The sequence below is a fragment of the Sminthopsis crassicaudata genome, chromosome 6 (assembly GCF_048593235.1).
Source record: "Sminthopsis crassicaudata isolate SCR6 chromosome 6, ASM4859323v1, whole genome shotgun sequence".
Classification (NCBI taxonomy): Eukaryota; Metazoa; Chordata; class Mammalia; order Dasyuromorphia; family Dasyuridae; genus Sminthopsis; species Sminthopsis crassicaudata.
In genome coordinates, this window is record NC_133622.1 from 72,847,075 (window position 1) to 72,861,453 (window position 14,379).

General features: G+C 35.6%; 1 protein-coding gene across 9 annotated transcripts in view; it reads right to left on the reverse strand.

Moving 5' to 3' along the window:
* ANAPC10 (anaphase promoting complex subunit 10) overlaps positions 1-14,379 on the reverse strand; it is a 110,394-nt gene that overhangs the window by 79,068 nt on the left and 16,947 nt on the right. For all 9 annotated transcript variants that reach the window (XM_074276661.1, XM_074276662.1, XM_074276665.1 and 6 more), the window contains one exon: positions 10,536-10,626. In XM_074276661.1, coding sequence (XP_074132762.1) covers positions 10,536-10,626 — 91 coding nt within the window. The remainder of the gene's footprint in view (positions 1-10,535; positions 10,627-14,379) is intronic.

Consider the following 14,379-nt stretch of genomic DNA (forward strand, 5'->3'; position numbering starts at 1 on the left):
TATAATAAAAATCAGTGGAGCTTATGAACTCAGGGAGAGTCTTTATTTTGAACTCAAGTTTGATGTGACTTAAATACAAGAAACATAAATGTGCAAAGACAGCACTTTGATGAACTTCTGGTCATTTCATATTGCAGTGCTAACAATAAACATTTGCAAAAAAATGATCATGAAAATTCAGTTTGCCAATATTTGTTGCAGAGTAAAAGTGGTAGAGAAATTATATAAATGACTTAAGACCCTTCAAATTAAATCACATGTACTTTAAAACTCATTGATTTTCCATGCTCAGGCAGGCATTAAGAAAGATGCCAAAAAAAAAAAAAAAAAAGTTGGAAAATGCAGATTAGGAGTAAGGAATGAGAAGTCCAGAATTGCAGATTAAACATGAGAATCATCCCTATAGATCAGTGATAGCTCCTTCAAGAACAAAATCAGAAAATGCTGGATGTGGTGAGTGGAGTAGCACAAACCTTCTCTGGCTACCTCCCTGGGTTGCCTCCCAAGGGCACAGGGCCAGACCCAAATCACCTCCTGAGCTCTCCAAATTATTCCCAGGTCATCAGGCAAGATTCCACTGTGTCTTGATGATCTTCAGAGAAGAACAGGAAAGAGGATGGAGGGAAATTTATGGAAAATTGTTTTCATATAATCAGAACAGACATTTATACAAACAAGAAGGTAGAGAGGAAATAACAGACCCCTGAGCCTTCCCTCATCTAAAGGTGGCAAAGAAGGAAAGAATAACAAATAGAGCTGGGTACAGAAATACATTTCACTCAAATAGGGAAAAAGGAAGAAGGAATTAGTGGAAAGACAGATTAAGTGGGAGATTAATCTTAAGCAAAAAAAAACAAACAAACAAACAAAAAAACACCTTTTAATCATAAAAATATTATAGCAACTTTTAAGATAGCAGAGGGGAATCTAAAAAGATGCCCAACAATAGGGGGAATGGCTAAATAAGCTATGGCATATAAATGAGATGGAATATTACTGTGCTCTAAGAAATGATGAAGGGAATGGTTTCAGAGAAACTCAGCAAGAATTATATGAATTGATCCAAAATGAAGTGAACAGAACTAGAACAATTTATGCAATAATAAAAATATGGTAAAGGCAAGCCTACTTTGAAGGAATAAGAAATTCTGATCAGTATAACCACCACCAATGAATTCACAAAACTAATGATATGCTAGAGGTAAAGGACTCCGTATGGAGTTTTTTTAGACATGGCCAATGTGGAAATATGTTTTGCTTGATATCACATTTATAAAAGAGGTTTTGTTTTTCTTTCATTCTCTATTAGGGGAAGAGAACAAAGTAGATTTATGCTGATTGAAAAAATTTTTTAATTATACACAGGACATGGTAGGTCAGAAACACATCTCTCCTGTGTCAGTCACTTCCATTATCTCTTAGATCTTAAAAGCTATGCCCAATACCTAAAGAGTAGATCCTGCACCTTCTAATCATCTACCTTCATGAAAAGAACTCATTGTTACTATTCTTGGGCTTATTTCTCAATAGTTATATTGTCACACCTTCATTTCCCCATTTCTATGGTAGTAAATCTCCGGTTGTCCAAAAAACCCTCTCCCTCCCCAAAGCTCATTTTGTTCATTTCTTCAATGCCATTCCCCTCAAGCCTTTACTTCCCCACCCTTAATATCCCACTCCAGGTTTTCTTGAACCTTCTAATAAATGTTTGTTCCATAATTAATAAATTTCCTCCCACCTTAAAAATACAGATGCTCTAACTGCATCTCTATTATCACTCACTAATCCAACCCTCTTCCCCTTAATAAAAGCTCTTCCCCTGGGAAGGTACAGCATGGATTTGTTCTCTATGTGTTAATTTTTACATGTTGCTTTCCATGTTACAATGTAAGTCTCTTGAAGGCAAAATTGGTTTTGCTTTCTCTTTGTATCCCTACAGCTTAGCATAGCACCTGGGAAAGTATTTCTTATGTTCGTCAGTCATGGGCCATACTGTTCATTATGGCAATGAATCTTTCTCCAGAGGATTAAGGAAAACAGAAGTTAAGGACCTTGTCCAAGATCACTTAACTAGTGAGCATCTGCAACTGAATCTGAACTCAGGATCTCCCAACTCCAGGCTCAGTGCTCTCTCTACTGAGCTACCTAGCTGTCTCCCCAGCCATATATTGTAAACTTAATAAATGCTTGCTAGTTTATCATTATTTATTATTATTAACATCACAAAAATCAAAGTGAGACTTTATCAACATATTACTAATAATGGAATCATTTCTGTATACAAATTACCTATTTGAGCAAAGATGAAATTAAATAATGTAGAAAAGACATGGAGTAAAATTAAAACAACTCCTACCCAATCAATTTAAACAAATTTTGAAACAAAAAGAGTGGAAAGTGGGCATGTTAAAGGATGCTGACATCAAACAGTTTCATATACAAGTATAGCTGATGGAAATCAACTGGCATAAAAATACCAAAAAGGCTAAACAATGCCATCATCTAAAACGGCCTATCTACTTGCCAAGCAGAAACATGTAATAGTCCACAGCAGGCCCATTTTAAAACTATAACTTCATTTACCAAATCATGGGAGAAGGTGAATGGAAAATTATAAACTGAAATGCCTAACAAAACAAACAGCTGTGGGAAGAAAAAAATAACATAAAGAACCTTGGCAAGAGACCCAACAAAACAGAGTTATCCAAGACTTTTAAGGATGAAACTGGAAGAAAGAAACAGAACAGACCAAAGATGGAAATTGCCTTAAGCAATTTTTATAACAAATTTTTTTCAAGAGAAGTGAACAACCCCCTCTCCCACTTCCATGGGGGCTCTACCTTCACTTTTAGATAATTTTTTTGAGGAAGTGGAAACCCTAGAGAGCAAACAACAAAAAAAAAAAAAATCATTTGAACTAGACAAGGTTTTTACAGAGGGAGCCCATCCTGGAGATGGTATAATCTTGAAATCAATGAAACATTTATTGTCAATATTTCTGAAGGGAAAAAAAAATCTTGGAGCTTTTTGCTTTCTCCTACTCCCCCCTCAAAAAAAAAAAAAAAAAAAAAAAAAAAAAAAAAAAAAAAGAAAGACATCTAAGAGAGTCTGTATTTGCAGAGATGGAGCAAAAAAAAAAAAAAAAAAAAAAAAAAAAAAAAAAAGTCTTTCTCCAACCAGCTGTGACAGATGTCACAATAATATGACTCCCTGAAAGGTATGAGATAATCTTGTCTAAATATCCTCTTAACACTAATACAAAATGAAACACAAAAACAAAAAGACGTATGCTAATCAAAATTGTTTGCCACCATCATAGAGATTTAGTATGAATTCTAATTAAAGGGACATTTCCTATAAAAACTAATTTCCACAAGTTTGTCTTTGCAGATAACTTACTATCAGGCCCAGAATTTTTTAGAGCCTCTTAAATGACAGTCCTAATCACTTAAAAAATTTGGCTTAACTATCTGCAAAGAAACACTAAATGACAGACGAGTATCTACTATCAAGACACACAAGAATGTGCATGCATATGTATGTGCATTATCTCTCTGTAACAAGACACCGCAAAAAGATAACACTTAAAAGTCAAACAAGAGGAGAGTATGTTGGCTTGTTTTGGGGAAATTACAAGACTTTTGTTGACCCCAATCATTTCCCTAAACTAATGGTACAACTTTATATTAATATTATTGTGATGATACTTTATGACTAGTAATCATAGAACACCACAGTAGCAAAAGAATCAAAACTGAGGAACACCAAAGGACAATGAAGTACACATTGAATGGAGCCAGGCATTTATATAGCATTTTTAAGGTTTACAAAACAATTTGTCTGTATTTTCTTAGCTGATCCTCGCAATACTCAAATCCCAAGAGCAAAATACTATATTCACCCCCATCTTACAGATGAAGACATTAAGGCATATTTTAAGTGACTTCTCCAAGGTTACACAGTCAGAAAGCATCTGAATCCATATTCAAATTCAGTCTTTCTGACTCTAAGTTCAGTGCTCTATCTATATTATAAATATATAACTACAAAAAAGCAACAGTGTAAAGGATCTCTCAGAAAGGTGTGATATTTTTGTTTTTTTCAATGGGCCACATATTGACAGCAAAAATGTAACTGATCGACAGCCCATTGTTCAGCAGGTATCTTTATGATATCAAGAGAAAGAAAGAAAGATCTCTAGTTTGCTGAGAATGAATGAAAAATAGTTATATAAGAAGGGCAGTCATGTCGGGATTGCGGTCTATGTCTTTGGAGAGAAAAGCCATATTGATGAAATCATAAATCTAACAATAATTCAGAGACTGTGAAAAATAGTATAAATACATTTGATTATTTTATTTAGCAAACTTAATTATACAGAACATAATCAAGAAATTAGAATAATCTAATAATATCAGCCATTCTGGCTATCCTAATCCTCTACTTTCATAAATAAATGAGAACTGAACAAACTATTCTTCCTTTTAGTTCCATTTTCCATGGCATTTTCTGGACTCATTGTCTTGCCCACCATGATGCCTATTTTATTATCACTTAACAGCATTTTATTTTGTGTGCTACCTAATTTAGCAAGATTAAAGACCATACCATACTTACTTCATATATCTGAATCTTTTTTCCCTTTGAGTAAACTTCATAAGGACAGGGGCCATGTGAATGATATGCTTCTATATTCTTCAAAGTATACATCATGATTGTGAAGGTTGACAATAAATATTTGTGGTTTGATCTGACTGTAATTGACCAGCAATCGCTATTAACAATAATTTTAAAATAGTAGCCAATATTTTACATGTGGCTTTGAATTTTGCAGACCTCTTTTATGTATCTTGATACTTATAATTTTTTTTAATTCTTGTAAAATCAGGACTACCATCCCTAAGTTCAGATAAAGAAAATTTGACTCAGGAAGTCAGAGTCACACAGTTGGTATCTGAACTCACATCTAAAAACACACTTTCCTGATACCTGCTACAGTGCTCTTTTCTTTATTAATTTTCCCAGGACTGCCTTTTATATTCTTCCCAAAAAATTTGATTCATTGATTCAATTTATAAAAGTAGGAGGGGGTGAAAGCAAAAGAATTCTCAAAGTGGTCAAAATAGATGACATCAGGTTCACATATATTTCTCTTGACAAAGGTCCTCAAACCTTCATTTACTCTCATTTTAAACATCGTTGAAATGCTTAGCTAGCTGGTTTCCCAATCCACAATGGATTATATACAGCAAATTCTAATTGAAGGTTTTATTGGAAAAGCACCTAAGAACAAATATGTTGACAGCAGTAAGAAGCGGCATATAAATCTGACAGTAAAGAAGATAAAGAAAAACTATGGAATTGTAGACAATATCAAACTTGGATCACTTTTGCAAAATTATATTATCCTTCCTTTTTATTCTTTGTTATAAGGGAAGGCTGTGGAAAAAGGAAGAGGAAAGGTTAAAATATGAAAGATTAAAACAAAAATATCAATTAAAACTATGTTTAAAAAGAAATCTATAAAAAGTAGGTAAAACTCAAAAAGCACAGTAATCTGGGAACATCAGCCAGAGTCAGGATCACTAAACATCTTTATTCTTGATCTTTTACAGTCAAGGTCAGGTGATTAGATCTAGCAATCTCACACACACCTTCCTCCCTCAAATGTCAGGAGACACAGAGAGAGCGTCCCAATTTCCTCTTCCTACTCCTCCCACGTATGTCACTTCCCCCTCTTAGTCCCACCAATCAAGTCAGCACAGAATAGCTGGGGAGGGTCAACCTTCAAACAAGTTAATAGGGAACCTTCCAATTGGCAATTAGTCTCATGTGCTCCATTATCCAAGTGCATTTGCTCAGTTCTAGCCCTTTACATCTCCCACTTTCTTTTGTTTTAGACCACAGGTGGTCGCACCATCCTTGACTTTTCAGGGAGGTGAGAACCCCAAAAAGATGGTGATCATGCTCCCCAACTTCTCAGGAGGGGAGATGAAAGCACTAAAAAGGAGATAATCACATCCTCCCAGACATCTCAGGAAGGGAGATGAAAAGCACTAAATTGAAGTGGGGATTTGCTAGCAGGTTTCTGGGTTGAAGGGCCTTATTAGGGAGTTATTACACAAGCACATAGCAATAACACAGAAGCTATTAGTGATGACTCTCCCCACAGTCAGTGCAGGCTCGATGAATTGTACATGCAAGTAGTGATATAACAAACAATATAAATCAACATGGTTTTGTAAAAGATTTCCAGAAGTCCTAGAAGGAGGGAATGCAAACATCAGTCACACATATGCCTTCTTCAGCAACCAAGAGATAGTCCAAAATCAATCTATTGTCCATTGCTTCACGTGTTAGGAAATCCAATGATCCCTACAGGTTTTGAAGTCCCGCAACAATCTTATGATACCTCAGAGAATCCAATGATTCCTGAGGACTTTCAAGTCCTACAATAGTCTTATGATGTCTCAGAGAATCCAATGATTCCTGAGGACTTTCAAGTCCTACAATAGTCTTATGATGTCTCAGAGAATCCAATGATTCCTGAGGACTTTCAGTCCTACAATAGTCTTATCATGTCTCAGAGAATCCAATGATTCATTAGGCCTATCATAGGCTATAACAAATATTTCTGGATCATGAAAAAATACATCCTATATATCTTTTTCTTTAAAAATGTTTGATTATGTTTTTAAAAGTATTGCTATCATTTACCAATGACAGCTCCCAAATCCCAAATAGAACATTGTCTCAACAAAGAAATACAATTAAGCAAAATAAATGAATACGCTGCCTTGTTTAAGTTCTAAAATAACAATCTACTATCTTCCTATAGAAGCATAAACATCTTTCACCATCTCTTGGAATACACGGGAAAACTGTTGGAATACACAGGAGCCACCTGACAGTGGCTGCTAGAGATGCAACCCAGAATGGTATCTCCTCTTGTGAGAGGATGATACAAGAAGACTGAGAGCCAGTGGCTGTTCTCTGACCTCTCTGACTGAGAGGCTGTTGTGTTGTCTGTCTCTCTCCTCTTCCCTCTGCCTCCAATTTCTCTTGCTCTCAGTCCACAACACCTGTGTCAGCAAAGGCTGCCTTGCAACACCTTCAGATGTTAAGTGTCACAGCTTGGGAACCTCTTGGAGAATTGACCTGTCCCTTAACAACATATGGTGCCCAACATGGGGCAAAAGAATTTCAAGAAGAACCAGAGCTGTTTGTGAGAAGGATCCTTCCAGAGTTAAGGAAGAAGAGCCCTGGTAAGACTTTTTTTAGTCAGGGTAATTAAATGAGCCAATACATAAAAGGGCTAAGCCAGGAGACTGATGAGAGATTTAAATGCCTGCTCTGACTACAGTCCTCTTCTCCATTTGAAAGTTTGCCTCGATCAACACCTGTTACAAACATCCAGAGGTGATAGTGATGCTTATATTCTTCAGTGTGCGGACCATGCTGTAGGGGAGAAATAACAGCAAAAAAACAAAAAATGGGGAACACTTTATTGTCTCCTTCATAGTCTTGTCTCCTTGCCTGTGGCCCGAGCTAGCTTTCTGGAGGTCCTCTGTAATGTGTCTTGGTTTCTGTGGGGAGGCAAGAAGACCATCACGAAGGTCTCTGTCTTGAAGTCTCCCTGAGTCCAGGAGCTTGTGCTCTGGCCTCCAGTCCTCTGTTTTCCCTGAGTCTGTTCCAGTCTCCCACGGTGGTGAGAATTGGAATGAATATCTCTCTGAGTCCAAGTCTTGTGCTCTAGCCTCCAGCCACCACAAAGGTGGGAGATGAGTTTCTCCCAGCTTATATACATCATCATAGGTGTGAATCTTGTAGAACTATATTAATTACTAAGTACATGTACTGAAATAGAGAACTATTAATCACCAGGCTAAATTAGATAACCACTGTCTTATCAATTCCACTGATTTAAAACCTTTCTCCAGAATTCTGGCCCATTATAACCATCAATCTTAAATCATGATTGTGTCACATATTCTTTAAAGCAAGAGTACCCTAAATTTAAAAAATTTATTTTGGTTCTTAAAGGAATAAGCACTGGATGCAGTTATCTGGATGATTCTCTTATGTGCAATTCCTCAACAATAGCTAAACACATGTAACTTACAGACTGCTTCATAATCTAGCCCATATATATATATATATAAAATTACATATATTCAATTATATATACACACACATATACTTCAAATACAGTGTGTGTGTGTGTGTGTGTTTAAGAGATGAGGTCTTCAACATTAGGTGTGGTTAGCATAGGAATTGATAAAAATTAATCCTTGAGGCAGGCAGGGAGAAGGCTCTGATAGGGATCAAGCTCCATGATTTTGGAACTACACTCTGGGGAGGTTGCTTAGTTTTCCTATATAATCTACTTATGGGCCATTCCAAGGCTGCTGCTTTCCTTTGGTCTGCCATGGCACTCTACTTTATAATGTCTTTCCCCTTCCCCTCCCCCTCCCCCATGCCACGTAATATCTCCTCTAACTCCACTATGCTTCCCAACCTCACTTCTCTTCCTTATAGTTAGCTAATTCTTTTAGGGTGCTTTGTCCCTTTCAGGATTTGGGCTGCCAGCTAAGGGCATGTCCCAACCTCATAGGGCACTCCCTTTCTACTGAGCTCCATTAGGGAACTTGTTCTCCATATGCTTTCCCACTCTATTTCATATATGCCATTCCTGGTATCTATTGTATCCCTTCATTGTGTCTGTAAGCTCTTCTCCAAATAAATCTGCCTGTTGCCAAAGAGAGTGGCCACTGTGAATTCTTCATATGACTAAACCCCAACTTTTGGTCATCATCTGGTGTCTACATCACCTATGTCATTCTGATGCTTGAACCACTCTGTGTGTGTGTGTGTGTGTGTGTGTGTGTGTATGTGTGTGTACGCACGCATGTGTGCATATACATGTGCACACACACACAAATAAAAATGATACAGTTTATAGAACATAATAAGAAAGTAATTCTAGGACCAATTTTCTTCCTAACCTTTCAGAATAGAAGGCACAAAGAAAAAAAAAAATCAACTTTTCTTTTGTTAAGCATGAAATTTTCTTGCTGAGAAACAAGAAGGTTAAATCTCAGTAGTAAAGAGAGAAATATATTTTTCCTCATTCTCAGAAAGGAAATTAGATACAGCAATATGGTGAAAAAAAATTATCATAATACCAATAACAATTGCCAAAATAATATAAATTATTTTATTTAAGTTTTTCAATGACAGAGAGAATAAAAAGCCTGGTTTGGATGTTACCCTTGTCCAAGACACAAATTCAGGAAAAAAAGGGGCAAAAAAATATTTCTTCAGCACACTAAGACAGCAAGCACTTCCTGACAGAGAGGTGAAGAAGTCAAAATATAGTGTGGAACACACTTTTTCAACTGTACTAAGTGGGTGATATTGTTTTGCTTGATTATGCTTATTCAATACAAAGGTTTTGCTTTTATTATTGTGTTGGTGGTGAGGGCAAAATGATACCACAAGGTAGGAAAAGAGTTGCTAAAATATTTTTTTAAATGCATAGGAAAAAAAAAAAAATCAGTAGGAAACACAACTGCACAATGTAGAACAGTCTGGGAAATAACATTTATTTATGAAATTATTATAGGCAAAAAATGTAAGCTGTTCATAAAATACAGTAATGGGCATACATACAGTTGTCTTTGTCTATTGTACTTTGTATATGGAATTGCTTATCTTATTTGGTTCTGGTTAAATTCAAAAGAAACAAAATCCCAAAGAAAAACTTTTCTCCTCTTTTTACATATAATTTCACTTAGATATCAGGGAGGAAACTGGGAAATAAACACACAAATATATCATTTGTTGGGACTTGCAGTTTGTCCAAATATAAATTATCTTTGTTACAAAAGATTCCATATGGAAGAAGGGAAAGTTCCTCTTTATCCCCCCAAAATTATCGATATAACAACAAGTCATCAATTTTTAAAAAGAACAAAATAAATGCACTCATAATATGAGGTGTATAGCAACTTAAACTACAGACTTAGTTTTAGAGATTTGAAATATACATCTACTACTCTAAAATCATAATGATGGAATGATGCAACACAGCAAATTGGTTGCTTGTCCATGCTTCTTCAGATTAGAATTGTAGTCAATCACATGAAGACATCAATAGTTAAAACTGTTAAAAATTGCAAATAAAAGATTCCTGTTCAAATCTAAGATTTGTTAACAGCTAAAGAATGTGCCATAATTCTTATAGATCTGCTATTATTCTGCCATGAGCAAAACACACTTTTTGAGATTTATTAACTTCTAGAAATTAACTAACCAACATTTACTGAGCATTGGCAGTTTAAGGTATTTAATAAACCATAGTATTTATGCCCTCAAAATATTTACACCTAAGTGATCAGAACTAATCTCAAAATCTTCACAAGAGCTATGCTCTGTGTATAAAAAAATTTTTTTATCAAATTTACACTAATGGGACTAAAATCATAACATTCTCCCCAGAAATATCCCATAAAAATTGAAAAACAAAATATTACCTAAATTGGATGTTCACCAAATGAGGTTGTGAACCATCTGACTGCCAATAAGTTTCCAGATTATCATCTCGTAACTGATCCACTCCAAATCCTAATAAAGAAGACAAGAGGACTATAATCTCAAAATGTTAATTTCCAGGAAAAAAAATCATAAATATGAGTCAATTGGATACCAATGCATTAAAATGTAGACTAAAGACAACCCCTCATATAGCTAAAACTCCCTCCTATATCTCCCAGCATTCAACTTTAGGAGAAAAATTAATCCATAGGAATTTAGAAAGTCCCTCAAAATCATATTATCAACACCACCAAAGAAAAGCCCACCCCTTCTAGATTTACTAAACATTCAGTCCAAACTCTGAAGTAGGCCTGATAATGAAATAGTGGACTGTCAATTAGGAAGCCTAGGTCCTAGGCACAGCCATGCCATTGTGGGCTGATGCTGGAAAACTTTTTTAACCTCTAAATATCAGTTTCTCAATTATAAAATAAGAGCATTAGGCACTTAAGGTATCTTCCCTCTCAAAATCATAGTATTATGCAACAATAATTTATATCAATAATAATGATAAACTCCACTGAGATACTTAAAGAAAAACAATTTTGCTCAATATTCAAGAAATCATTGTTTAGAAAAATATTATTTAAATCACTCAAATACTCTTATGGATCAATGATCTTATCAACTTGGATATTCTCTTTAAGGATATAGGTAATTCATCCATGCATCCCTATTTTGTGCAAATACTGTCTGTCTTCCCCAAAATTGGCAATCCAAATAATTAGGAGGCTTTCTTCCACTTTTGCTGACTTTAAACATTATCATCTTGTCATCCCATGCTCCATGATCAAGCCCAATTTTTTTTTCTGCCATGCATTTTCCTAATGACATATTTTACTATTATTCTCTGAAGTTCTTCATTGGTTACATATTGCAGCCTGATTACATCCACCATTTATCTCTTAATTACCTTCTTTGCAATATACATCTTCAATTTTTCAGACTGGTATATTCCATGTCTCATTGCCCCACCGTAACACTAATAGAAGGTTATTCTTAAAAAGATGGTCCTTTGTTTTTGGGAAACTTGGAATCAGTGAACAAACTACACAATTTCCCCAAAGGTAAAAAAGTTCACTTTCCTTTTTAACTTGAGGCCCAACTCATTGTAGATTTGTATGGCCTGTTCCAAATAACCATTCAAAAGTGTGTCATAATCTGAACAATCTTCATTCACTTCCTTTTTTCCTGTGGAGATGATCAAGCCAAATCTTTTGACTGGTACTAGATCTCTTCCAGGTGGCTCCACAATTTTCCAATGTAGTATATATCCATCAAACAAGATCATATACAGGATCTCACTATGCACAGGAAATCCCCAACAACTTGGACTCTGCCCTGGATCTCCTCCATCACTGTAGCAAACAATTTCACTGAATACATACTCTCACTTGTTTTATGCTAGAAAAAATAATTATCTTGCTCCACAAAAAAATTATATAAATATATATGCATATATTGTATTTAACATATATTTTTACCATGTTTAACATATATTAGATTACTTGACATCTAGGGGAGGGGGTGGGGGGAAAGGCAGGAAAATTGGAACACAAGGTTTTGCAAGAATCAATGTTGAAAAATTATCCATGCATATGTTTTGAAAATAAACAGCTTTAATAAAAAAAAAATAAATTAAAAAAAAAAAAAATCAGCTACCCAGCAAAACTAAGCATTTTCTTTCAGGGGAAAAGATGGACATTCAATGAAATAGGAGATTTTCAATCATTTTTTAATGAAAAGACCAGAGCTGAACAGAAAAACTGATCTCCAAAAACAAGACTTAAGAGAAGCATAAAAAAAAATGGAAGGAAAAAAAAAAAAAAAAAACTTCTTTAAAGATTAAAATGTTGACATCCCTATATGGGAAGATTACACATGTAACTCTTGATATCTCTCTCTTTGTTTAGGGTACTCAGGTATAAATTGACTTTAGTGTGATGATATAAAAAAGAAACTGGGATAGGAAAGGAATTATATTGGAAGAAAAGGCAATGTAAAATATTAGCAAAGAGATTACTGCAACTTATCACACCAGGATAATACACTATGATCAAGTAGGATTTATTTATATCAGGAATGCAGGGCTATCTAACAGATATTATATGAAATGGGGATAAGCTAGAAGCTTTTTCAATAAGATCAAGAGGAAAACAAGTTTGCCCATTATCACTATTATTCAATAATGTTAGCTTTAGCAATAAGAGAAGAAAAATAAATGGTAGGAATTGGAATAGGAAATGAAGAAAAAAAACTAACACTCTGCAGATGATATGTGTATATTTAGAGAACCCTAGAGAATCAACTAAAAACTACTAGAAATAATAAACAACTTTAACAAAGTTCAAGGATATAAAATAAACCCTCAAAAATCACTGGCATTTCTATATGTTACCAAAAAGTCCAGCAGCAAAAAGGAAAAAATAGAAATCCCATTTAAAATAACTAATATAAAATATTTGGGAGTCTACCTGTCAAGACAAAGCCAGGAATTATATGAACAAAATTACAAAGCACTTTTCATGCAAATAAAGTGAGATCTAAACAACTGAAAGAATATCAAATATTCATGGGAATTCTACCTAAATTAATCTACTAATTCAGTACCATACTAATCAAAAATGCCAAGAAATTACTTTACAGGGCTAGAAAAATCATAACAAAATTCATCTGGTAGAACAAGATCAACAATTTCAAGGGAATTTGTTGGGATTACTAGGTGAGAACTGAGGTTGTCTGGATGGTGACAAGGTGAGAATTCAGGTTTTCTGGACAATTACAAGGTGAGAACTCAGGTTGACTTGATAGAGGGGGCAAGCTCATTGGCTGGGGTGGTTCTTCCCAGAAGCCCTTGCATTATCCCACGCCCATTCTCTGGGAGGATAAAAAGAGACAGCAATGGGCGCAGAGAGCAGATCGGCCTGGAGAAGGATAAGAGCTGGAGGAGATTCAGAGCCAGGATTCAAGAAGAAAGACTCTGAATTGCATCAGGCTTGACGGGGCTCTCTGCAGGAAGGGAAGTCACTTCTTTGGACAAGAGTTAACAGCAACTGCCTGGAGACAACGGTTCGTTACAGGAAGAAGAATCTGTCTGAGAGATTTGAGTAGACACAGCAGATCTCTTCCCAGAGAGCGATCCAGCAGCTTCTGGAGACGATAGCTCGCTACAATTGGCGTCCACACGTGGGGCAAGGACATTTGCTTATCCTGACAAGAAGAGCTAGACCAGACCTTCACAATTTGGCGCCCGAACAGGGACAGACACAGTCCTGATTCCAGTGGAAAAGCTTCCAATCTAGATCTCAGTCTCTCTGACCCAGAACCGTGAGTAACGAGGAAACTTTGTTAAAGATTAAGTGAGCATGCTAATAGATAAATAAGGAACTTAACTTGTTAAGGGCTAAACCAGGAATCTCTTATAGCTGAAATGGGGCAGATGTTAGCTATATTCAATCCCTGGACCTCAGCCGACTCATCCCCAGCCCCAGAAGCAACCTCAGCTCCACCCCCATTCAGGAGTGGTACTATAGAGAGTATAATCAAGATAACTGAGGAGCAGAGTTTACTTGTAACCTGGGTACAGATTGCTAAACTCTTGGCTGCATTAAGACACACATCCCCTTGGTTCTTAGAGGAAGAAAAGATAGATGTAGATAAATGGAAGCTAGTGGGATATGAAATGAAAGAATTTCAAGCAAAAAATGGGCCTCGTTCAATTTCTGCAGAAGTATTTTATATCTACAACATAGTTCAATTAGCCTTAAACTATCAAGCAAGTTG